General features: G+C 46.7%; 1 protein-coding gene across 8 annotated transcripts in view; it reads right to left on the reverse strand.

The window, feature by feature from the left end:
- Window positions 1-25892, reverse strand: part of LOC133403958 (CSC1-like protein 2) — a 38393-nt gene that overhangs the window by 9522 nt on the left and 2979 nt on the right. For 3 of the 8 annotated variants that reach the window (XM_061679440.1, XM_061679439.1, XM_061679438.1), the window contains exons 4-16: window positions 21275-21313; window positions 20945-21035; window positions 18842-18879; window positions 18589-18731; window positions 12376-12438; window positions 8996-9047; window positions 8787-8895; window positions 8645-8715; window positions 8493-8573; window positions 7868-7991; window positions 1967-2100; window positions 1746-1883; window positions 1522-1675 (exon numbers count right to left, since the gene is read on the reverse strand). In XM_061679440.1, coding sequence (XP_061535424.1) covers window positions 1522-1675; window positions 1746-1883; window positions 1967-2100; window positions 7868-7991; window positions 8493-8573; window positions 8645-8715; window positions 8787-8895; window positions 8996-9047; window positions 12376-12438; window positions 18589-18731; window positions 18842-18879; window positions 20945-21035; window positions 21275-21313 — 1237 coding nt within the window. Of the gene's footprint in view, window positions 1-1521; window positions 1676-1745; window positions 1884-1966; window positions 2101-7867; window positions 7992-8492; window positions 8574-8644; window positions 8716-8786; window positions 8896-8995; window positions 9048-12375; window positions 12439-14184; window positions 16558-18588; window positions 18732-18841; window positions 18880-20944; window positions 21036-21274; window positions 21314-25892 lie in introns of those variants that run through there. The other 5 variants (XM_061679446.1, XM_061679443.1, XM_061679442.1 and 2 more) reach the window with 4 other exon arrangements.

A 25892-nucleotide genomic window follows, 5' to 3' on the forward strand; every position in this document is an offset into this window, starting at 1 on the left:
TTACACCACTCAAGTACATGTTGCTGTACAAATTTAAGATTACAATTAAATTTGTCTCATTTCTTTGCTTTTTGTTTTGACCTCCAACTTGACCCAGGCCCATCTCCACCTGCACCTGATTCCTGCTTCAAGCTGTGTCACATGAATAGCAGCCTCCTCTTTAAGCACTCTACATACTCAATCTACATCTAATACAAAATGTACTACCGGATCAACTCTTGTCACCGATGTTACGTGTGCTTCGCGGTTCCACTTGGGACCACAACCAGGGCCACGACCTGCAGCACCTCGACGCGAAAATACAAAAGACCAGTGCAACAAATACCACACTGGCTGATCTGATGAGCAAAAATGTTGCTTAAACGTAAGAGTAGCAAAAGAGGATGTCCGCTCCAGAGGTGGGTAGAGTCACCAAACATTGTCCTCAAGTAAGAGTACTCTTACTTGACAATAATGTGACTCAAGTACAAGTAAATAGTACTCCTCCCAAAATTACTTGAGTAAGAGTAAAAAGTATGCATTGAAATTATTACTCTAGTACTAAGTAAATAGTGAGCAACTTCAGATTTTTTTTTTTTTTTTTACCAAAGCATGAACATCAATTAAAAAAAAAATGTACAAAATAAAATGTACAAATTCTGATGTTGCTGTATGTGTGTGTGTATGCACAGTCAAAACTACAATAAAAACATCTGCAATTTACTGCGCGGTGTTTCCTCAAGTTATAAGCGAGCTGTAATATTCACGTTTGGGCAGACTGTGCCAGACAAATACTACAATACATGAAAGCTGTTGTTTTTGTTCGTCTGAATGTAAACAAGAGTAGCTCGCCGTTGCCTTCATGGTAACGACGACCTTCCCAACATGGCCGCCACGTAGGCACGACCATCAGCCGGGCTGGCTTATCTAGTGTGAATACCTATCTCCGAAGTCTGGGACGCCCAATGGAAGATGTTGTGTGAGGTCATGTGACTTTCTTGTGTCGTTTGATTGGTGAACTAGACTTAAAGGTCACTAGCGCTTAAATTGGATTGACAGCGCCCGATGCGGAAGTCGGAGTCTCGCGCACGAAATAGTTGATAAATAAGCAATAATTGATAAATAAAAGTAGCGAGCGACATTTAGATAATTGTAATGGAGTAAAAGTACCGTGACTTATTAACAGCAGAAGCGGCGGAAGTTTTTTTCTGGTCTTGTCAACTCCTGTGACTTCGAGCGCACAGGCGGAACCTCACGCCGCATATTAGTCCGCCGCAGAGTAATATTCACTATTAGATCTGTGTGTTGATGGTGGATGTGTGGAACGGATCTAGTTGCCAACGTTCAAGGAGTACGAAACGGCCTATGACGCCAGCGACGGCGACCCGCCCCCCCTAAAAAAAAAGATTGATTTCAAAACGGTGAATTTCGCCGAAAGGCGACTGATTTGCATGTATGTATCAAGGAGACGGCGTCGATATCAAGGAGGTGTCATGTATACGAATGAGATGTTGTGCATATTATTAAGGCAGTTCCTCTCACGTTCAGGTACTCCACCGGCTTAGTGACGTTGAACTTGTCCATGGTGGAGATGATGATGGCAGGCGTAGTGAGGAAGAAGAGCAGCAGGAACAGGATGCAGTTGATGATGAGGCAGCGGATCCACCAGGAGACTCCGCCCAGCGACAGGTGCTCCCTAAGAGACACACAGGGTCTCATCAGCAAGCGAGACGGCGACTGGGACTGCTACCGGAATTGGGACCCACCAGCGCACGTTCTGCGGATCGGGCGCGTAGGTGACGCTCCAGTTGTGTACGTGAAGCGCTTCGCTGAACTGCGAGGATCGCGGCTCCTGGCGACAGCGGCACCCTTGAACCTGACACGCGTTAAAATCCTTTAGGATTCTGCCAGGGCAGAAGGAGGGGTCAAGAGGTGGGCTCTGAAAGTAACAGCAGGCCATCTCAGGGGCGGGGGGGGGGGGGCTTACATGGCGGTCATGGCCTCGTTCTGGAAGGTGACAAAGGCCATGCCCAGAGGTTTGGTGTGGACCTTTTCCTTCTCTTTGCGGTATTCCTCCTTCAACTTGGCCTCCCTCTTGGTGTAGAAGCTGACCGCCTCCTCCTGCGAGCAAAGTGCACACACACCGGTCCTACAATCCACAATCTATGTCCTACGATCCACGAGTCTACAATACACAAGTCTACACTTCAAGGGTCTTCAAGTCTACAATCCACAAGTCTATAAATTCACCAGTGCAAAAGTCGACAAGTCTACAAGTCCAAAACGTGTTGGCCAGCTGTCGCCAAGGTGTGGTCTAGGTGTCGTTAGGTGTCTTGCTGCAGAGGTTGGACGTAGCAAAGTACTTTGTTACTGTACTTAAGTAGATTTTTCAAGTATCTGTACTTTACTTGAGTATGTACTTTTCCGGCGACTTTTTCTTTTACTCCTTACTTTTTAAACAAAAGTATCTGTAGTTTTTACTCCTTATTTTTTAAAAAATGAGTTTCTTACTTTTAAATCCTAAAATTAGCAATGATGCGACATAAAAAGCAGAACGCTGAAAAACCTGAAGTAAGCGAGTCAAGCACATTGATCATAGACGCCATAGATTCGACACTCCACTTTGAGCCACGGGCCTACGGCGACGCTAAGATAGTGGCGGCAAAGTGTCAGCGCATTCTATGTAGGTAAGCTAGTGGGGGCATAATCAACCCATAACCTTAACACAAAGTCATGAGAGGACAGGAGACCAACATGCGAGTTAGATTCGCCAGTGCAAGGCAAGATGAATCGGCAGCAGCAGGGAGTTAAGGGGGAGATTTATTTGAAAAGATTAATATGACATTTTAAATAACGTATATATTTACACATACATATTATCTTCTCTGTCTAATACAATTGGTATTATTATCACTGTAAGAGTGATTTGCAATTACATTGCATTTCTATATCAAAACTTGAGTGTTGTTTTCTTATTGTTTGCATTTCAGTGCAACAAAACTCATTTAACAACCAGACATTTACAAATACACTTTATTTGTTGATTTGACAGGCATGCGTGTTCGAGGTCGATCAGGACGACAAGGGAATACATCGTATTATATTAATTGTACATATAAATACTATACAAAAAGAGTGAAGTGATTCACAACAGTTTTTTTTAGCTGAGCTCAGCTGCGCCAAAAGGAGAACTGCAGCATGCTGTCACTCATTCAGAATTTTCGGCTAATGACCAATGAGCAGCCAGCGTCAGGCAGCGCCGCGCAAGCGGGGGAGGGACATAAGTTTACTCAATGTACTGAAGAACTGAAAGTTAACTGAATGTACTGTAATGTACGAGTGATTCGTTCGTTGAACTTCGTCATTCGCAATCCGCCAAGGAGAGACGTACTAGTACGTATGCAGTGAACTGTACTGCCATGAGTGACGAGGACTGAAGTTCACTGCGAATGAGTGATTAGTTTGTGCAAGGAACAACATATTATGCAGTGAACGTACTCGTGAGTGATTTTAACCATTCGTCCTCAGGGGGATAGCTTTTACGAGCATCCATTTCTCCAAACTAACGGCTAATGTTGAGTCAGTCAAGAAAAAATTAAATAAATGTAAATTAATAATAAATACATACATACAACCCCTCTTTGTCTCTAATATGATTATTAAAGCTTTTTGTTTAATAATTATAAAAAAAAATATATAGATTAATACATTAAATTTATTTTGTTTAATAATAAAAAAATAATAATAATTAAAAATCTGAATACATTAAATGTATGTAGCGCTTCTCAAGACACTCAATGACGATTTACACTAATCAGATGACAATAAAAGTACATGGGTGAACAGGAAGTGCGGGTGGTGGTGTCAGCGACGCTGTCCACCGCAGTGGAATGCAGACAAGTCTCGCAGGTCGGCGGTAGCCCGTGTGGATGTGAGGGGATGCGGAAGGAAGGATATGTGCGGCAGCTGAGCTCGCCGCACGGATGTTCACGAGTCACAACCGAAGCCGGTGTTTGAGAGCTTGCTGAGCGACAAGTAGTGATAACTTAGCTTAAGTTTTTTTTTTTTTCTCCAATCTCCCCGCCTTTCCTAGTTTACAATACATGACAACAACAACAACGCATAGTTGTTCGGTGAACGTGTTGAGTGAACGTGAACCTCAGGGATGAATCATGAACTGAAGGAGGAAGCACTTGAATGATTCTGTGAAAAAGAACTGACCGATTCGGTAAACGGATCTTTTGAATGAATCTTTTTAACAAACTGATTCTAGTGATTCAGTATACTCAAAAGAACTGCCGTGACCGTCACTACATTGTGCTGCGTACGGTTGAACACACGTCGTACAATTACAACAAGGGAACTCCGAACTGGGAATAACCTTTCATAGGTAAGAATATTTTTTGGCTCTTTTTGCATAACTGCCTGCAATGAATGAACCATGTTAGTTTTTCAGAAAGCTAGCTTGTGGAAGTCTGTCTCGCTGGTAGTAAATTACGTTTGAGGATTAACATAATATTTTCAAAACATATTTGCGCACAGCCAAAACAAAAAACAAAAACTGAAAATAGCCCTAATTTGGTCTAGTTTCAGTCAATCCGCCCCCCACATCACTCCCAAACCCTGTTTGGCCCTGGGCAAATAAATGTGTCTTTATTTTTAACTATTTATGTTGTACTGGCGGCAGGGTGGTTGACTGGTTAGCACATCTGCCTCACAGTTCTGAGGACCCAGGTTCAAATCCGGCCTCGCCTGTGTGGAGTTTGCATGTTCTCACCGTGCCTGAGTGGCTTTTCTCCGGGTACTCCGGTTTCCTCCCACATCCCAAAAACAGGTACCGTAGGTTAATTGAAGACTTTAAATTGCCCGTAGGTGTGAATGTGAGTGCAAATGGTTGTTTGTTTATATGTGCCCTGCGATTGGCTGGCAACCGGTTCAGGGTGTACCCCGCCTCTCGCCTGAAGTTAGCTGGGATAGGCTCCAGCACGCCCGCGACCCTAGTGAGGATAAGGGGTACGGAAAATAACTGAATAGCACACTAACCAACGACTTGAACACCTTCTACTGCAGAATTGAAAAGGACACTTTCACACCCCACACCCACCCAGCCGCACCACTTTCCACTATCACACCTCTGACTTCTGCGTTTACCATCCGCGAACAGGATGTGAGACGTATCTTCAAACAACAAAAGATTAACAAAGCGGCAGGCCCAGACCATGTGTCCCCATCCTGCCTCAAAGTCTGCGTGGACCAGCTCGCGTCACAGGTCCCCTGCTGGACCACCTGCAGTTTGCCTACCGAGCAAACAGGTCTGCAGATGATGCAGTCAACATGGGACTGCACTTCATCCCACAACACCTCGACAGTGCAGGGACGTACGCGAGGATCCTGTTCGTGGACTTCAGCTCAGCGTTCAACACCATCATCCCTGAACTTCTTTCCTCCAAGCTTCTCCAGCTCAACGTCTCGTCTGCCATCTGCCAGTGGATTTACAGCTTTCTGACGGGCAGGACACAGCAGGTGAGGCTGGGGGAGACCACTGGGGGCACTGGGGCGCCCCAAGGTTGTGTCCTCTCTCCGCTGCTCTTCTCTCTCTACACGAACGACTGCACCTCAACATACTCGGGTGTCAAACTCCTGAAGTTTGTAGATGACACCACTGTCATCGGCCTCATCAAGGACAGTGACGAGTCTGCATATCGACAGGAAGCGGAGCGGCCGCAGCTGCGGTGCGGCCGACACAACCTGGAGCTGAACACGCTCAAGACGGTAGAGATGATCGTGGACTTCAGGAGGCATCCTTCGCCACAGCTGCTCCTCACGCTGTCCAGCTGCTTTGTGTCAACCGTCGAGAGCTTCAAGTTCCTGGGAATTACAGTCTCTCAGGACCTGAAGTGGGCGACGAACATCAACTCCGTCCTCAAAATGGCCCAGCTGAGGATGTATTTCCTGCGGCTTCTGAGAAAGCACGGCCTGCCACGGGAGCTGCTGAGACAGTTCTACACAGCGGTCATCGAATCAGTCCTGTGTTCTTCCATCACAGTCTCGTTTGGTGCTGCTACAAAAAAGGACAAACTCCGACTGCAACGGACAATCAAAACTGCTGAAAAGATTGTCGGTACCCCCCTACCCACCCTTGAGGACTTGCACGGTGCCAGAACTAAGACAAGAGCGTGCAAAATCCTCTCGGACCCTCCGCATCCCGGTCACCGGCTCTTCCGGCTCCTTCCCTCAGGTAGGCGCTACCGATCAATGCAAACTAGAACAAGCAGACATTCCAACAGCTTCTTCCCTCTTGCCATCAACTTCTTGAACACCTAACCTACAATTCCATTGAAACATGCTGCCAATTTTCTTGACTTGAGTTTGTTGTCACATTTCTGTGGGGCCAATTATACATGACTCGGGCACTCACTGCAGTAGTCTCGCCACGCTGCACGATTTGCATATCTGTTGTTGATCAATACTGGCCACTTGTGGCAGAGTAGCATCTGCACCACTTGCACACTGACTGAGGAGTATCTGCAACATTTGCGCAATCGACATTGTCCCAGATTATCGCAATACTCGTCACTTTAAACTGCATACATTCCTTGAAGTCTTGGCGCCCTTTGCACAATGGTCATCGCACTGGACTATTGCTATATTAGTCACTCAAACTGCTCTAAGTGCTAGAGGACTCTGCATCTTTTTGCACAATTAAAATAATAATTTGTACCGGCGGCACGGTGGACGACTGGTTAGAGCTCAGCCTCACAGTTCTGAGGACCCGGGTTCAATCCCCGGCCCCGCCTGTGTGGAGTTTGCATGTCCTCCCCGTGCCTGCGTGGGTTTTCTCCGGGCACTCCGGTTTCCTCCCACATCCCAAAAACATGCATAGATTGGAGACGCTAAATTGCCCGTAGGTGTGCATGTGAGAGCGAATGGTTGTTTGTTTGTACGTGCCCTGCGATTGGCTGGCAACCAGTTCAGGGTGTACCCCGCCTCCTGCGCGATGACAGCTGGGATAGGCTCCAGCACGCCCGCGACCCTCGTGAGGAGAAGTGGCTCAGAAAATGGATGGAATTTGTACCGGCATTACCAGATAACTAGCAACCCTTTATTGCTCAGTGACTGTTTTTGTCAATGTCTTTATGTCACAAAAGTGTTCTCTGTCAATTGACTGTCTGTTGTCGTACTCGAGCGACTCCAACTACTGGAGACAAATTCCTCGTGTGTTTTTTGGACATACTTGACAAATAAAGATGATTCTTATTTCATTTCCGTAACAAGGAACAAAGCAACAACAATGTCGACTGTGGAACAGTGTCTGCTAGAACAAATGGACCTAGATTCCTAGATGATACGTTTGATTATGCTGCAAAATCGATCAACAAGGCGGCGGCGTAGGTGGTATGTGGAACCGAGAGGAACCCTGAGTACGTCATCATCATAGCATGTGACTAAAACGGACCAATCACGAGAGATGATGTCCGCGGCAATCTACGCGCAGCAAACTTTTTTGCCGTGTGCGCGTCAAGCGACGCAGAGGGGCCGCGCGGGCCAATGCGTCGGTCACGCGATGCAATGCGGGCGTTGTCAGCCGCGCGAGCGCGGGAGTATAAAGAGGCCTTTAGCTAGGTGTCGCTTAGATGTCGCCAATGTGTCGGTTAAATGTCGGACAGGTCTCAAGTAGGTGTCAGTCAGTGTCGTTTAAGTGTCTGCTCGGCGTCGGCTAGGTGTCAGCTAGGTGTTTTGCCGACAGTAAGTGTTGTCAATGTGTCGGATAAGTGTGGGATTGATGTCAAGTAGGTGTCGTCTGGGTCACTCCCTATGGCGTCATCTATATTTTGTTTAGGTGTAAACACGGGTGTACGCCACGGGAAGTGACGTAACGAAGGGTGACCTCTTCGCAGCCGGCGATGGCGCAGCAGCAAAGATGTCCACAGGGTTTGGGGTTGATCATGGTGGGAACGTGCTCCTTGGCCATCAGGTCGGTGAAGAACTTTTTACTGCGCTCCGTCTTCTTCCTGCGGCGCGGGATCACACGCTTCAAGATGCCGCAAAGCTAATCGCTAACGGCTAGTGTCCCAGCAGCGTTATTAGAGTTCCCACATAGTTTCAAGGCAGGACAGGCCCCACTGCAACATGATTGGCTCCTGCGTCACGGGAAGGGCAGGCTACGCGGATGTAACGAAATGACCATCCCAAACATGTATCACAATTGTACAAAATAAAAACAAAGACGTTTGTTCTGGTTAGGTTTCGGGCTCGGATTGGGGTTAAGGTGGTTTATGATGGGTTAAGGTTAGGATTACGGTGTATTAGGGTTAGTGGGAAACATATTAATGCTGCCACTCTTAAGACACAAACTTCTTTTCCCGCCTGGAAGCAGTAGGGCGTGTGCTACAGGGATACAATAGCCAATCATAGTGCAGTGGCGTGTGTCTTGGAGCCAGTAATATTGCAGCAGGATGTGTCCATTCTTGAAACTATGTGGGAATCCTAATAACGCGTCCAAGCATGCTCACCTCTCCGCATTCAGAGACATCAGCTTGGCCACGTTGTAGCAAATCCGAGCTTCCAGGACCGTGCAGTTCTCGTACGCCTGCCTGGGTAGGAAAGACGTCCGACATGCTAACAGCTCGCTGTATCGTCGTCAAACAAACAAGAGATCACGTACTCAAAGTGCTGCTTGATCTGGCTCTCTTCGGCGTACTTGGAGATGCCGTTGATGAATAAAGTGCGTTTCACCTGCAACGTACAAAACCGACAAAAGGTCACATTACCGTGTGCTTAGCATGCGCTTAGCATGCGATTATTACCAGGTCGTCTTCCTTGTAGTGCATCTTGGATGTGTGTCGTCTCATGCTGTAGACGGTGAGCAACAGGTACATGAAGGCGAATGATGTGTGTAGCCACAACAAGTTGGTCCTGAAGGAGCACACAATACAACCGCTAATTGCTGACTCCCTTTTCAAGCTAGGATACACTGCAAATTCTGTACATGAAAATGTGAAAATACCAAACTCACCCGGACTTCAGGTTGGCTATCGTCGTGCGGCCGAAGCTGTAGGCATTGTTTTCTGGAAAATTTCAAACATTCCAAATGATCAAGATAGAAAATAAACTCAAATCATGACTATCTGTTCCATAAACATTGACTTTCATCTCATAACTAGACGATGATATTTCTGGAGAAATTACGCGTGAATGCTGAAAAGCTGAAGCAGAACTGAAATGCTGTGGAGTTATATATGGAATGAGACTGGAATTTTGGGAATGTGTATTTTGTAGTTGGAATGTTTTACATCAGTCAAAAAATGTTGAAGGAGGAGGGAATAATGTAGAACAGTGGTTCTCAACTGTTGTCACCCTGGGACCTGCATTTTTACGCACCCACTTTTACAGAAGTGAAGAACAATAAAGTACATGAAATGTTCAAAAATAGCCTTTGAAAACATATGTACATCATATTTTAAACATAAACACATGCTTACATGTTCAAAGTGCCTTTCAGAGCACCTTATTAATTCACTGCCAGCCTTCCCAGTTAACATTGATATTTGACTTCTAAAGCCGTCAATGGCAGTGAATGTGTTTTAAGTAACTAAGGAAGAACATGACAACTTCATGTACAAAAATACAAAAAGTAAAATTAGCTATCACAATTGCACAAAATACTGCCACAAAATGTAATTCTTCTTGATATTTATCTTCTTTTCAGGAAAGTCAAAATAATGTTATTTTCCAAATAAAAGTCAAGTCCGACCTTGGATACAATTGAATATTTCACTGGACAGGGGGTCCTCAATTTTTTGTGTACATACAGAATTTGTACGTAAATCAGCTGTGCGCCGTAGTCTCTCGGTAATCTACAGACAGTAGTGAAGTGCTTGTGAAAAACACTTGATCAATGTAAACCGATCCAATGAAAACACAAAGTAGTTCATAGCGCCATTTGTAACCTCAAAACATTGTATTGTAGTTTTTCCAGTTCTTTTGTTGAAAAGCTCATGGGGGTAGTCAATGATCAAATCAATAAATAAGTTCAATTTTATATTTAGCATATAGAAGTCAGACATAAGACATTTCAGTGCACTGGAAATCATTCAGCAAGGGTCTTGCCGGCATGATCTGATCTCTTCCGGGATCTGTCTTCCTTTATCTGTGTCACTCTGTTCCCACAAAGTCGGGGGAGTTTCAAATCTGTTATCTCGAGCGCATAACTTCAAGTCAGAATGTGCATGGTGGGTACCTTGCTCGACACATTTGCAAACCCTGAGAGTACAAAGCATGATGATGGTTGCTTAAGCATGATCAAATATTGCTCAAGCGATGTCTAGCAGTGACAAAGATATAATATCTAAAACAGGGGTCACCAACGCGGTGCCCGCTAGCATTTTTTGCATCTATTCTTCTATTAGCATCTTATTACTTAATACATCTTATTACTGTTACATCTTACTTATACAACCCCAATTCCAATGGAGTTGGGACATTGTGTTAAAGATAAATAAAAACAGAATACAATGATTTGCAAATCATGTTCAACCTCTATTTAATTGAAAGCAGTTAATTTAACACTACAAAGTCAAGATATTTAAAGTTCAAACTGATAAACTTTATTCTTTTTAGCAAATAATCATTAAGTTAGAATTTTCTGGCTGCAACACGTTCTAAAAAAGCTGGGACAGGTGGCAAAAAAGCCTGAGAAAGTTGAGGAATGCTCATCAAACACCTGCTTGGAACATCCCACAGGTGAACCGGCTCATTGGGAACAGGTGGGTGCCATGATTGGGTAGAAAAGGAGCTTCCCTGAATTGGTCAGTCATTCACAAGCAAAGATGGGGCGAGGTTCACCTCTTTGTGAACAAGTGCGTGAGAAAATAGTCCCAACAGTTTAAGGACAATATACCTCAAAGTACAATTGCAAGGAATTTAGGGATTTCATCTACGGTCCATAATATCATCCAAAGGTTCAGAGAATCTGGAGAAATCCCTGCATGTAAGGGGCAAGGCCGAAAACCAACACTGAATGCCCGTGACCTTCGATCCCTCAGGCGGCACTGCATCAAAAACCAAAATCAATGTGTGAAGGATGTCACCACATGGGCTCAGAAACACTTCAGAAAACCAATGTCATTAAATACAGTTCGCCGCTACATCCATAAGTGCAACTTGAAACTCTACTATGCAAAGCAAAAGCCATTTATCAACAACACCCAGAAACACCGCCGGCTTCTCTGGGCCCGAGCTCATCTAAGATGGACTGACGCAGAGTGGAAAAGTGTTCTGTGGTCCCACGAGTCCACATTTCAAATTGTTTTTGGAAATTGTGGACGTCGTGTCCTCCGAGCCAAAGAGGAAAAGAACCATCCGGACTGTTATGGATGCAAAGTTCAAAAGCCAGCATCTGTGATGGTATGGGGCTGTGTTAGTGCCAATGGCATGGGTCACTTACACATCTGTGAAGGCACCTTTAATGCTGAAAGGTACATACAGGTTTTGGAGGGCAACTACAATGGTTAGAAGACTGTCGGCTATGTCTGGGAATGAAATGTGGTGAAGTGAAACCGAACCATTTGAACTTTGAGCTGCAAGGCAAAGGGAAGACTGTTGCTCTAAATGCATTTCAAGCCCAGATGAACATTTTCTCCATGCATTTACAGAGAAAAAGGGGGCTGTACTTCTGTGTAGATGGTGCTGAAAGACAATGCTGAGACTTCAAATCTGAGACCCTTACCCAAGCTGTGGAAAAGTACGTCATAAACAACGTCATAAACAACACCGGTGCACAGCATGCAATGCCAGGCTTCCCACTAACAGACAAAGATACAGATAGAGATGTTCTCAGTGGCAAAATTACATTCAAATATTGAAAAACTGTCCAAAATGCTTCCGATTTGACTAAAATGTTTTAAATCTGAAAGTAGATCTTTGTATGTTACATCATTCATCATAGATTTGTACAAACATGGTGCAACACAGTTCATGATTCGTAAATAAATTGTTACTGGTGACGAAAATGTGACATTGTGATTTCCTACACTTGCAGAGATTCAAAAAAATAGTGTTATTGATATTTATCTATTTATTTATTTATTTATTTATATTTAAAATTTTCTGTGAAAAATTGGGAATTTTCTTTTGAAAAATGAGTTTTTTTTGTGAAAAATAGGGAATAATTAGGTTTTGGTTGAAATTGTGTGAAGGCGGAAGGCCTTCATACAATTTCAACGTCAGGGTTAGGCTTTGTTTACCAACTCACCACAAATACGCCACTGCAATATACAATCCACAAATCTACAATCTGCCAGTTTCCTGTCCACATGTCTAAAAGTCCACAAGTGCACAAGTCTACAATCCAAAAATCTACAACCCACAAGTGAGCAGGTGAGTTGCTTAGTTTACCTTCTTTGGACGGTGGTCCAGCCGATCCTTGGTTTATCAGCAAATCTTTACTGATAATTCTTACTAAAACAATCACACACACGCACGCACACACAAACAAGCACACACACACACACACACACGAGTCCATTTCCTGTTTTTCATTTTCTTAACATGCCAATCAAAACTCATCAAAGATCCACTTTCTGCTTGTCATTTTCATAATATGTGAATCAAAAGTTTTAGAATGTGAATTAGTCTGGTTAGGGGTCATTGACTCCAAAAGGGGGGAATATAGGGTAGAAGGCAAAAATGGTACAATGCACTAAGGTGAACCAATAGAGAGAGAGAGACAGCACATTGTTCAGATCAAACCACTGTAATAAAACATGGTTGCTCAGTGAGCTCCCTTTTAAGAAAACATCATGCAATTGTTTTGATTGTCAAGACAGTTCCAAGAATGGGAGCAGCTTCTAAGGAATACTTGTGACCATGTGCAGTGAAAATGGACTCTGTGCCAGTCAAAAGATCAGATCATCTCCTCCAATCGTGGGTGGAGCTGTCAACTCATCACCACCTGGTGGTGTGTTGGCTCCGATGGCGGGGGAAGATAGCAGTCCGACCTGGCAGACCCAAACGTATTGTGAGGGTCTGCTGGGAACGCCTGCCAGAGTCACCTGTCAGAAGGAGTTTCAACTCCCACCTCCAGAACTTCACCCACGTCCGGAGGGAGGTGGAGAACATTGAGTGAGTGGGCCATGTTCCACGCCTTCATTTTTGAGGCGGCCGACCGGAGCTGTGTTCGTAAATTGGTCGGTGCCTGCTGTGGCGGCAATCCTCGAACCCGTTGGTGGATACCATCAGTGAGGGATGCCCTCAAGCTGAAGGAGTCCTAGCAGGCCGTTTTGGCCTGTAGAACTCCGGAGGCAGCTAATGGGTACTGGCTGGCCAAGCGGAACACAGCTTTGGTGGTGGCTGAGGCCAAAACTTGGGCGTGGGAGGAGTTTGGTGAGGCCATGGAGAACAACTTCAGGACGGCTCCGAAGAAGGAAGCAGTGCGCCGTCAACACTGTATGGTGGAGATGGCGCGCTGCTGACCTCAATTCGGGACGTTGTGAGTCGTGGGCCGAAAACTCCCCACTTCCACCAACACACCTTACTTTGAGGAAGTGGAGTCTGGGGACTCTGAGGTGGGATTTCTTATCTCTGGGGTTGATGTTGCCGAAGTAGTTAAAAAGCTCCTCATTGGCAGGGCCCCATGTTGGATGAGATCCGCCTATAGTTCCTAAAAGCTCTGGATGTTGTAGGGCTGTCCTGGTTGACACGCCTCTGCAACATCGCGTGGACATCGGGGACAGTGCTTCTGGATTGGCAGACCGGGGTGGTGGTCCCTCTTTTTAAGAAGTGGGACCATAGGGTGTGTTCCAACTATAGGGGGATCACACTCCTCAGCCTCCCTGGTAAAGTCTATTCAGGGGTTCTGGAAAGGAGGGTCCGTCGGGAAGTCGAACCTTGAATATTAACCATAGAATTCTCATATTATCTATTGTCATATCATCCACAGATTTTGTATTCAGTGTCATATCATCCATTTTCATATTGCCTATAGAAGCGAGCGTTATATCCTATCACCCGGGGCCAAAGCCCCAAATTACAAATTAATAAATTACTGCTCCACTCACCAGGCATATTCGTTTTCTCTTAGGAAAGGTAATTAACTCAAATAACTCACACAGGTTGCAAATTGATCCGTTTTATATATCAGGTGCTCAGCAAGGTACAAAGGTCAGAATTCCGGGCCGTTTTCCCTCTCCCTGCCACTGAACTCACCGCCGCTATGAAGATTTGAGAAGGAAAAGAGCGCCATTCCCTTCGTCCCCTTACAATATATAGTTTACAACACAAGCACAGGGAGGGAGGTGTTCCTCTAGTAGCTGGCTTGCCTCACTCGGCAGCCTCCCCCCTCCTCGTTCATCGTGACCCGCTGCCTCCCTGATTCTCATCGGTTGGGCCAGGAGAATGATGAGTTGTTTTTCCTCTGATTGTCAGCTTGGAACATTCTGTAGCTCTTCCCCTTTGCCCGCTTCCTGTAAACAAATTTATGCAAACCGGCAGCTGCAAGCACCTAGCACAAGCGGTCATCGACCAGCCACGGTTAATTAAGGCCTCTGGTTTTAAACAAGCCATACTGAATACAAGATATGAGGACAATATGACAATTCTAGAGGCAATATGAAAATGGATAATATGACACTGAAGACAAAATCTGTTAATGATATGACAATTAATAATTTGAGAATTCTATGGTGAATATTACAATTCCCCCTTTTGACCTCAGCTAGCCTACGGTCAACCCATAAGTATATGCAAAAATTAAGGAGTCCCCTTAGTGTAATTGAGAGTGACGCAACTATCATACGTGCCGATGCACGTGTCTGGTGAGCTTCCGAGCTCACCTTCTCCAACAAACCTCAGATTCAGGAGGAGCAGTGTGTTTTTTGTCCTGGCTGTAGAACAATGGACCAGATGTTCACCCTCAGCAGGGTCCTCATGGTGAATGTGCTTTGTGGACTATGGGGTACCGAACCCCTTAATAAGGGCTTTTCGGTCCGTGTACGACCGGTGTCAGAGTTTGGTCCGCATTGCTGGATTTGTTTCCCGTGAGTGTTGGACTCCGCCAAAGCTGTCCTTTGTCACTGATTCTTATGGACAGAATTTCTAGGTGCAGCCAAGGCGTAGAAGGGGTCCGGTTTGGTGACATCAGTATTACGTCTCTGCTTTTGGCAGATGATGTGTTTCTGATGGCTTCGCCGCGATCTGCCACTCTCGCTGGAGCGATTTGCAGCCGATTATGAAGCAGCAGGGATGAGAAGCAGTACCTCCAAATCTGAGACCACCCCAGTCAGAAAAGGGTGGAGTTCTTTCTCCGGGTCGGGAATGAGTTCCTGCCCCAAGTGGAGGAATACAAGTATCTCAGGGTCTTGTTCACACGTGAGGGAAAAATGCAGTGGGAGATCGACAGGTGAATCGGTGCAGCATGTGCAGTGCTACGGACTCTGTATCGGTCTGTTGTGGTGAAGAAGGATTCTCGATTTAGTGGTCAATCTCTGTTCCTACCCTCCCCTATGGTCACGAGCTGTGGGTCGTGACCGAAAGAACAAAATCACGGATACAAGCGGCCGAAATGAGCTTCTTTCGCAGGGTGTCTGGGCTCTTCGTTAGAGATAGGGTGAGAATCTCGGTCATCCGGGAGGGGCTCAAGGTCGAGCCGCTGCTCCTCCACATAGAGAGGAGCCAGATGAGGTGGCTCGGGCATCTGATTAGGCTGCCCCATGGATGCCTCCCTGGTGAGGTGTTCCGAGCATGTGCCACCGGGAGAAGGCCCCGGGGATGACCCAGGACACGCTGGACAGACTAGGTCTCCTGGCTGGCCTGGGAACACCTCGGGTTCCCCCCGGCAGAGCTGGATGAAGTGGCTGAGGTGAGAGAAGTCTGGGCTTCCCCAATTAAGCTGCTGCCCCCGCGACCCGGCCTCGGATAAGCAGAAGAGAATGAATGAATGATTAAACACCTCAATCGGAATAAACAGCCCAAATCCGAACAAAATTTTGTTCAGTTTCACAGGGGTGGAATATTTCTCTCTCTCAACCGATCGAAAGTCATGTAAACGGAGACAATCGGAATAGTCAGACTGTGTTCTGTCTGCACATGCTCTGTCTTGATATAAATGCGTGGAAACGTTGTCGTTTACGCACTTGAAACTATGGCGGCTTCAAACCAGAGCTGCCCTGCGACCGAGGTCTTGCTTTTAACTACTTGTATCTTGTTTTTTATCAAGCTGTTGCATTGATAAAAGTGGAAAAAAATAAAATTAAAATTGCAACTGACCTCCAGCTTGATAAATGATGTGATGTATACATCGATGTGTGCATGTCACACTTCTATAAAACAGCTGTTCCAATTAAACGTAATGCACATGTATACAGTACGGAATAGATCACATGTAAACAGACCAGAGATCTTCAATCGGAACAATTTCATTTGGAATGACAAAAAAGTCTGCATGCAAACCCAGCTTGTGTCTTGTAAACCACCTCGTTATCCACAAATCATCCATCATCATGGATCACCAAACTTCATCACCAAACTTCCTCCCATGCCCGAGTTTTTGCTTCAGCGACCACCAAAGCTGCATTCCGCTTGGCCAGCCGATACCCATCAGCTGCCTCAGGAGTCCCACAGGCCAAAAAGGCCCGATAGGACTCCTTCTAGAGCTTGACGGCATCCCTCACCGTTGGTGTCCACCAACGGGTTCGGGGATTGCCGCCACGACAGGCACCGACCACCTTACGGCCATAGCTGCGGTCGGCCGCCTCAGCAATGGAGGCGCGGAACACGGTCCACTCGGACTCGATGTCCCCCCGTCTACCCGGAATATGAGCAATGTTCTGTCGGAGGTGGGAGTTGAACCTCCTTCTGACAGGGAATTCCGCCAGACGTTCCTAGTAGACCCTCACAATACGTTTGGTCCTGCCACGTCGGACCGGCATCTTCCCCCACCATCGGAGCCAACTCACCACCAGGTGGTGATCAGTTGACAGCTCCGCCCCTCTCTTTACCCGGCCGCAAGTCCAATGACACGACCACAAAGTCGATCATCGAACTGCAACCTAGGGTGTCCTGGTGCCAAGTGCATGTGTGGACACCATTATGCTTGAACATGGTGTTCGTTATGGACAATCCGTGATGAGCACAGAAGTCCAATAACAGAACACCGCTTGGGTCCTGATCGGGGGGGGCGTTCCTCCCAATCACGCCCTTCCAGGTCTCACTGTCATTGGCCACATGAGCATTGAAGTCCCCCAGCAGAACGATGGAGTCCCCAGCGGGAGCGCTCTCCAGCACCCCCTCCAAGGACTCCAAAAAGGGTGGGTACTCTGAACTGCTGTTTGGTGCATAGGCACAAACAACAGTCAGGACCCGTCCCCCCACCCGAAGGCGGAGGGAGGCTAGACTCTCGTCCACCGGGGTGAACCCCAACGTAAAGGCGCCAAACCGGAGAGCAATAAGTATACCCACACCTGCTCGGCGCCTCTCACCGTGGGCGACTCCAGAGTGGAAGAGAGTCCAACCCCTCTCGAGAGGACTGGTACCAGAGCCCAAGCTGTGCGTGGAGGCGAGTCCGACTATATCTAGTTGGAACTTCTCGACCTCACACACCAGCTCGGCCTCCTTCCCTGCCAGAGAGGTGACATTCCACGTCCCTAGAGCCAGCTTCTGTAGCCGGGGATCGGATCGCCAAAGTCCCCGCCTTCGGCCACCGCCAAGCTCGCACTGCACCTGACCCCTATGGCCCCTCCCACAGGTGGTGAGCCCACGGGAAGGGTGACCCACGTTACCCTTTCGGGCTGTGCCAGGCCGGGCCCCATGGGTGCAGGCCCGGCCACCAGGCGCTCGCCTTCGAGCCCCACCTCCAGGCCTGGTTCCAGAGAGTGCCCGCATCCGGGCAAGGGAAACCTGAACCCATTAATTGTACTCGTCATAGGGGTTTTTGGAGCCGTACTTTGTCTGGTCCCTCACCTAGGACCTGTTAGCCATGGGTGACCCTGCCAGGGGCATAAAGACCCAGACAACTTAGCTCCTAGGATCATTGGGACACACAAAGCCCTCCACCACGATAAGGTGACGGCTCAAGGAGGGGGGGTCTCAAAATAGTTGTTGATAAATTTGAGAATTGATTAGTTGTCAATTAATCGATTTAATTGTTGCCCCTCTAGTCAAAAGTTTCCAACCTGCCCATAAAAGTCTGCTTTCATGATAGGGTTGAACAATTTATCATTATCGTAACCCTTTCTAGAATATTCAAGATATTGGTATTGCAAAATCAACGCAATACCTCGGTAAGGCTGGTGCAGAGTCTGCACATTGCACCGATTTAATGTCATAAATAAAAGTCTTCCTCGTTTATGTAAAGGTATTTTGGATTTAAAAAAAAGAATCTAACCCAGAACGAGGTGTCGTGCAGGTTGTGCTTAGCAAAAGTTGAGACGAAGCAAGGCACCACGTGAAACAACACGCCACAACAACAACAATTTAGTACATCCACGAAGTTGTGAGAGAATGTTTGATGTTTTGATTTGTCGCCCCTCTATTTGTTAGCACGTAGCTAACCAGATTAGCAGAGCTGCAATTGTACAAATGTCAAGTTGCACACCCAAGTGCAGGGGGTCTCACCCAGCAGGTCTCCCGAGAAGTTGACGGGTAGCACGATGCCGACGGAGAGGACGCCGACCACCACCAGGAGGCCGATGATGTGCCGCTGGAAGGACAGGTAGTGCACCGCGTCCTCGCCGCACTTCTCGCGGATCTCCTCGTCCCTGCGAGCGATGGCACACGTCAGATGATGGCTGCCCGCCGCTGCCGCAACGGGGAATGGCAGAGCTACCAAAGGAATGTTTGTAAATGGAGAAACTCCACGCGGACTCACTTAATTCGAAAGATGGCCGTCAGCCAGGAGCAGAAGCCCTGCAACGACAAAACAACAAAAACAAGGTTCAGGGTTTCTGTTTGTTAGGAGACTCAAAATGCTGTCCACACCTCGTCCTGTCGGTCGTTCATGTTAATTAACTCAATTAACTGACGTACAAACGAGTTTTTATATCTATTGTATTTGCATAGTGGTGCCTTGCACCAAGGGCCACATTTGAAATGTTTATACTCACAGATCAGAACATGCAGGGGTCCGACAAGACTTTTTGGGCTTCTTTCACTGTCTGTTGTTCAAATATTATCAGAGCAGTTTTCAGAGTACACGTACCACAACCTTCCCGGCGAGTTTTAATAATCTAAACATCTGATTTTTAGCTGGCGATTGCATATCTCATTATAGATTCTAGACTTGCGCTATAAAAGAAATCAACATGACAGCTTGACTTTCGCCAAATACCCTGAGTCTTCTTAAAATCACAATTAGCCTGGGACCAGTTGGTCCCAGGCTAATTGCAAAAAATTGAATGCAAAAAATCTATTGGAAGTTTTGTACAAACAAGTAATTAAAGTGATGGATAAAAAACCAAGGCACGATCATCACTGTGCAATTTAAAAAAAATACAGTCATCAGCCAAAGAAACAGCTCTGAGCGTGTCACTCGAGGCTCTGTCAGAGGTGACTGTCTCATTCCTCTGCGCAGGAGCACTTTCAGTAAGTCAGCCTGGTCAGTGAGGAGCGCTGGTGAGTGGAAGGAGGTTAAACTGCTTACAACATACAAGGCCTTCACAAAAAAAAAAAAATGAAAATGTGGCTAGTTGACACCTATAGCTGCCAACACTAAAAGACAAGTAGGTTATGTTGTTTTTCTGTTATGATAAAAAAAAATATGGTTTTATTCTCTCTTAATAGTATAGTTTGATTATGTATCCTGTATTATATTGTCTTGTAGATGTATTCTACTGCTTTTTTACATCATGGCCAGGGGACTACAGATGAAAACTAGCCTTCTGGCTAATTCTGGCTTTTTTAACCATGTGTAGTTCATGTGTTTTATGAAATTGCATTGTCCCCTTTCAAAAATAAACTGATAAAACAAATCAGAATCAGTTTTATTGGCCATTTATTGGAATGAGTCTCTGGAAGTTGGAGCCACACAAAAGTGTATTCTCTGGTGTATCTTTGTGCAAATACTTTCTACATGCTTGTGCCAGCTCATCTCCAAATCAATTTGCAGTCCAAAGGAATTAGGAGGTTACCTGCTTAAAAAAACAAACAAAACAAAAAAACAACAAGGCAATTCTGTCTCACTTCTTATTCCACCAAAGACGAAACATTCTCATGTTGTCTGAGTGGACACAGGGGATCGGCTCCAAAAATAATGCAAACAAGTGGTGGATCGGGTAAAAATAATTATGCAAACGAGTGGTGGATCGGGTAAAAAAAAATGCAAATAAGCAGGAGATCAGGTAAAGAAAATTATGAATGAGAGGGGGATCGGGTCCCAAAAATGCAAAGAAGAGGTGGAGCGGGTAAAAAAAATAATGCAAATAAGCGGTGGCTCGGGTAGAAAAAAAAAAAAAAAGAAGCAAATAAACAGGAGATTGTGTAAAAAAAAATGCATATAAGCGGTCGATCGGGTAAAACATATGTGAATAAGTGGCGGACCGGGTCAAAAAAATGCGACACAGCGGTGGATCGGGTAAAAAAATGTGAATAAGTAGTGGATCAGGTAAAAAAAATGTTTTTTTTTAAAAACCCAGACGCGAACAACTTAACCAGGTTATCCAGTGTCACTTACTGTTCCTGCAAAGACTAAACATGTTGTCTGAGTGGGCAGAGCCTCCAAGGCTGACATCTGACCTGCTCACTGTTTAAGTGGATGAGCATTAGCATTACCTACAGCGTCCCACGGATTAAAACCAAAACCTGCTGAGCCTTCACCACGGTGACCGCTCCACAACACGTCACCGTGACGATGACTAACAAACACATGTGCTGACTTCTTACCTGTAGCTTAGCATGGTAGCTGAGGAGAGTAGAGTAGAGTAGAGGAGAGTAGAGGAGAGGAGAGGAGAGGACAGAAGGAAGGAAGGAATCTCACGTTGTCACGCTGTTCAAGGTCCACGGAGCTGGAGACGGACGTGAGGCGTTCGTAGCGGTCGGGCGTGTCCGAGTGCATCGCCGATGCCACGCTGAGGACAAGACAGCGGAAGGGTTAGCAGTTAGCGCTTAACTTCGACATCGGTGGCCAATCACCTCCGAGAAGGTGATCACATGACAAGAAAGAGGAGGCGGAGCAGCTAAGACGACGACGTCCCGTCCGGCTCACGGCTAGTGTTGGGCCTCGGGCTAACTCGCTAGCTGGCTAGCACGCCACGGGGACATCAGTACACACACACAAACACACATGCACACGCATATACGAAGTTACCTTTTGACCGGCTCATAGTTATCTCTGTCTCGTCTTCGGCTGATTTAGTTTTTCACGTTGGGGACAAGCATGAAGAATTGTTAGCATCTTGGCTTCTGTTAGCCATGCAAGGCAAGCAGTCATTGTCTGTTTGACTATTTTATCCATCCATCCATTTTCTGAACCGCTTCTCCGCATTAGGGTCGCGGACGCGCTGGAGCCTATCCCAGCAATCATCGGGCAGGAGGCGGGCTACACCCTGAACTGGTTGCCAGCCAATCGCAGAGCACATACAAACAAACAACCATTCGCGCTCACATTCCCACCTACGGGCAATTTGGAGACTTCAGTTAACCTTCCATGCATGTTTTTGGGATGTGGGAGGAAACCGGAGTGCTTGGGAGACTTGCTAAACATAAAGGAGGCGACTCCGGACTTTCTTTCACCAACTTTCGCAACTCCGCTCAGTTTTTTCCCCAAATTCCTCACCGGAGCGGCGTCCGCGGTTTTCGGTACATGGAGGCACAGGCGACGCCACACAGGGAAGCGAGCCGGCATCCAGGTGAAACTCCGCAAGAGAGGACACAGATTGGCGTTCCCGTCGATCCACCTCGCGAATATACGCTCCCTACCCAACAAAATGGACGAGATTCATCTCCTGATAAAGACCAGTAAAGACTTTGGACGTTCCGCCGCCATGTGCTTTACGGAGACTTGGCTTTGTGAGGCTGTACCCGATGGCGCTGTCATGCTTCCGGGTTTCCATCTTCACCGAGCGGACTGCATCGCGGAGTTATCGGGGAAAACAAAAGTCACGGAGCTCAGCACACACTGCAGCCCACATTTGGAGTCGCTGTTTTTGAACTGTAAGCCATTCTACTCACCGCGTGAGTTCGCATCATTCATCCTCGCTGGAGCGTACATCCCGCCTCAAGCTAACACGAATGCCCTGCTAATGCTCGCTGAACAAGTCAACGAAATAAAAAAAAAAACACCCGGACTCACCCCTCATTATTCTCGGGGACTTTAACAAAGCTAAACTCAACCACGAACTCCTTAAATACAAGCAGCACATCGACTGTCCTACCAGGGAAAATAGCATTCTGGACCACTGCTATACTATGCTAAAAAACGCATGCCGTGCCAAACCTCGTGCTGCCCTGGGCTCGTCTGATCACTGCTTAATTCAGATAATACCGACGTAAAGGAAATAACTTAAATGCGCGAAGCCTACAGTGAAAACAGTGAAAAAGTGGACCAATGAAGCCAAGATGGAACTTCAAAGCTGTTTCGACTGCACAGACTGGAGTGTCTTTGAAAATTCAGCTGGCAGCCTGGATGAATATACGGACACTGTCACATCCTATATCAGTTTCTGTGAAGAGGTTTGTGTACCAACAAAGTCATTTCGCACTTTCGACAACAACAAGCCGTGGTTCACTGCCAAACTTAAGCAGCTTCGCCAAGCTAAGGAGGACGCATATCAGAGCGGGAACAGGGCCGTGTATAATCGCACTAGAAACCAGCTGACTAAAGAAATTAACATCGCGAAGAGAAACTATGCAGCAAAGTTGGAAAAAGAGTTTAGCGCTAACGACTCTAAATTAGTCTGGCATGCATTCCAATCACTGACAAATTACAAGCGACGATCCCCCCCAAACTGAGAACAATAGTACACTAGCCAACGACTTGAATACCTTCTACTGCAGATTTGAAAAGGACACTTTCACACCCCACACCCACCCAGCCACATCACCGACCACAATCACACCTCTGACTTCTGCGTTAACCATCCACGAACAGGATGTGAGACGCATCTTCAAACAACAAAAGATGAACAAAGCAGCAGGCCCAGACCATGTGTCCTCATCCTGCCTCAAAGTCTGCGCGGACCAGCTCGCGCCAGTCTTCACTCAGATCTTCAATAGATCTCTGGAACTGTGCGAAGTTCCATCCGGTTTCAAACGCTCCACCATCATTCCAGTCCCCAAGAAACCTACAATTTCAGGTCTAAATGACTACAGGCCTGTCGCCTTGACATCTGTGGTCATGAAGTCCTTTGAACGTCTCGTACTGGACCACCTCAAGAGCGTCACAGGTCCCCTGCTGGACCCCCTCCAGTTTGCCTACCGAGCGAACAGGTCTGCGGATGATGCAGTCAACATGGGACCGCACTTCATTCTAGAACACCTCGACAGTGCAGGGACCTACGCGAGGATCCTGTTCGTGGACTTCAGCTCAGCGTTCAACACCATCATCCCTGAACTCCTTTCATCCAAGCTTCTCCAGCTCAGCGTCTCACCTGCCATCTGCCAGTGGATTTACAGCTTCCTGACGGGCAGGACACAGCAGGTGAGGCTGGGGGAGGTCACCTCATCCACATGCAGCATCAGCACTGGGGCGCCCCAAGGTTGTGTCCTCTCTCCGCTGTTCTTGCCTCTCTACACGAACGACTGCACCTCAACGCACTTGGCTGTCAAACACCTGAAGTCTGCAGATGACACCACTGTCATTGGCCTCATCAAGGACAGTGACGAGTCTGCATATCGACAGGAAGTGGAGCGGCTGGAGCTGCGGTGCGGCCGACACAACCTGGAGCTGAACACGCTCAAGACTGTAGAGATGATCGTGGACTCCAGGAGGCATCCTTCGCCACAGCTGCTCCTCACGCTGTCCAGCTGCCGTCGAGACCTTCAAGTTCCTGGGAATTACAGTCTCTCAGGACCTGAAGTGGGCGACCAACATCAACTCCGTCCTCAAAAAGGCCCAGCAGAGGATGTACTTCCTGCGGCTTCTGAGGAAAAACGGCCTGCCACGGGAGCTGCTGAGGCAGTTCTACACAGCGGTCATCGAATCGGTCCTGTGTTCTTCTATCACAGTCTGGTTTGGTGCTGCGACAAAAAAGGACAAACTCCGACTGCAACGGACAATCAGAACTGCTGAAAGGATTGTCGGTACCCCCCTACCCACCCTTGAGGACTTGCACGCTGCCAGACCTAAGACAAGAGCGTGCAAAATCCTCTCGGACCCTCCGCATCCCGGTCACCGGCTCTTCCGGCTCCTTCCCTCAGGTAGGCCCTACCGATCAATGCAAACTAGAACTAGCAGACATTCCAACAGCTTCTTCCCTCTTGCCATCAACTTCTTAAACAGCTAACCTACAATTCATGCTGCCAATGTTTTTGTCTTGAGTTTGTTGTCACATTTCTGTCGGGCCAATTATATATTACTCGTGCACTCACCGCTGCACTATTTGCATATCTGTTGTTGACCAATACTGGCTCTCATGCCAGAGTAGCATCTGCCCCACTTGCACACTGACTAAGGAGTATCTGCAACATTTGCACAATCAACATTGTCCCAGATTATCGCGCTACTAGTCACTTTAAACCGCATACATTCCTTAAAGTCTCGGCGCCCTAAGCACAATGGTCATTGCACCTGACTATTGCTATATTAGTCATTCAAAGTGCCATAAGTGCGAGAGGACTCTGCGTCTTTTTGTACAATTGTCAATAAATAAATAAATTAAATTGTACCGGCATTACCAGATAACTAGCAACCCTTTACTGTTCAGTGACTGTTTTTTTTTTTGTCAATGTCTTTCTGTCTCCAAAGTGTTCTCTGTCAATTGACCGTCTGTTGTCGTACTCGAGCGGCTCCAACTACCGGAGACAAATTCCTTGTGTGTTTTTTGGACATACTTGGCAAATAAAGATGATGTAAGCCTGTTCTATGTTCTTCAGCTGCTAGAAGGCTCTTTTCGTTATTGATTTGACGGGTGAACGTCAGATCGGAATCAATCAGCACACGACGGTTTCAGACTTTGTCTTTTGGTTTTAAAGAGAGTGACTCCAGGTCTTTACTAAAAGCCATACTCTTTTCTTTACTGCCAAAAACAATTACCTCAGTTTTGTTGTGGTTTAATTGAAGGAAGGCGGCACGTTGGATAACTGGTTAGCAAATCTGCCTCACAGTTCTGAGGACCGGGGTTCAATCCCCGGCCCCGCCTGTGTGGAGTTTGCATGTTCTCCCTGTGCCTGCGTGGGTTTTCTCCGGGCATTCCGGTTTCCTCCTCCCCCCCCCCCCAAAAAAAAAACACACATGCCAGGTTAATTGAAGTCTCTAAATTCCCCGTAGGTGTGAATGTGAGTGCGAATGGTTGTTTGTTTATATGTGCCTTTGATTGGCTGGCGACCAGTTCAGGGTGTACCCCGCCTCTCGCCCGAAGATAACTGGGATAGGCTCCAGCACGCCCGTGACCCTAGTGAGGATAAGCGGTACAGAAAATGGACGGAAGGATAATTGAAGGAAGTTTTGGTTCATCCAGTTATTCATTTGTTATAGACAGCAACACAACACCTCAATTGAACTGTGGTCATCTGGAGACACTGCTAGATATACAGTAACTGTGTGTCATGTGCATAGCTATGATAGTCAAAATTAAAGTTCTGAAGAATTTGACCCAAGGGTAGCATATACAGGTTGAACAGGAGGGGTCCAATAACTGACCCTTAGAGGACCCCATAGGTCATTGCCATTGAATGAGATTGAAAACTTCAGATGGTTACGAAATAACTCCTTTCCTCCAGGTTGGAGCTGAACCATTTAAGAACTGTTCCATTGAGTCCTACCCATG

This window comes from Phycodurus eques, chromosome 6, assembly GCF_024500275.1.
Source record: "Phycodurus eques isolate BA_2022a chromosome 6, UOR_Pequ_1.1, whole genome shotgun sequence".
NCBI lineage: Eukaryota > Metazoa > Chordata > Actinopteri > Syngnathiformes > Syngnathidae > Phycodurus > Phycodurus eques.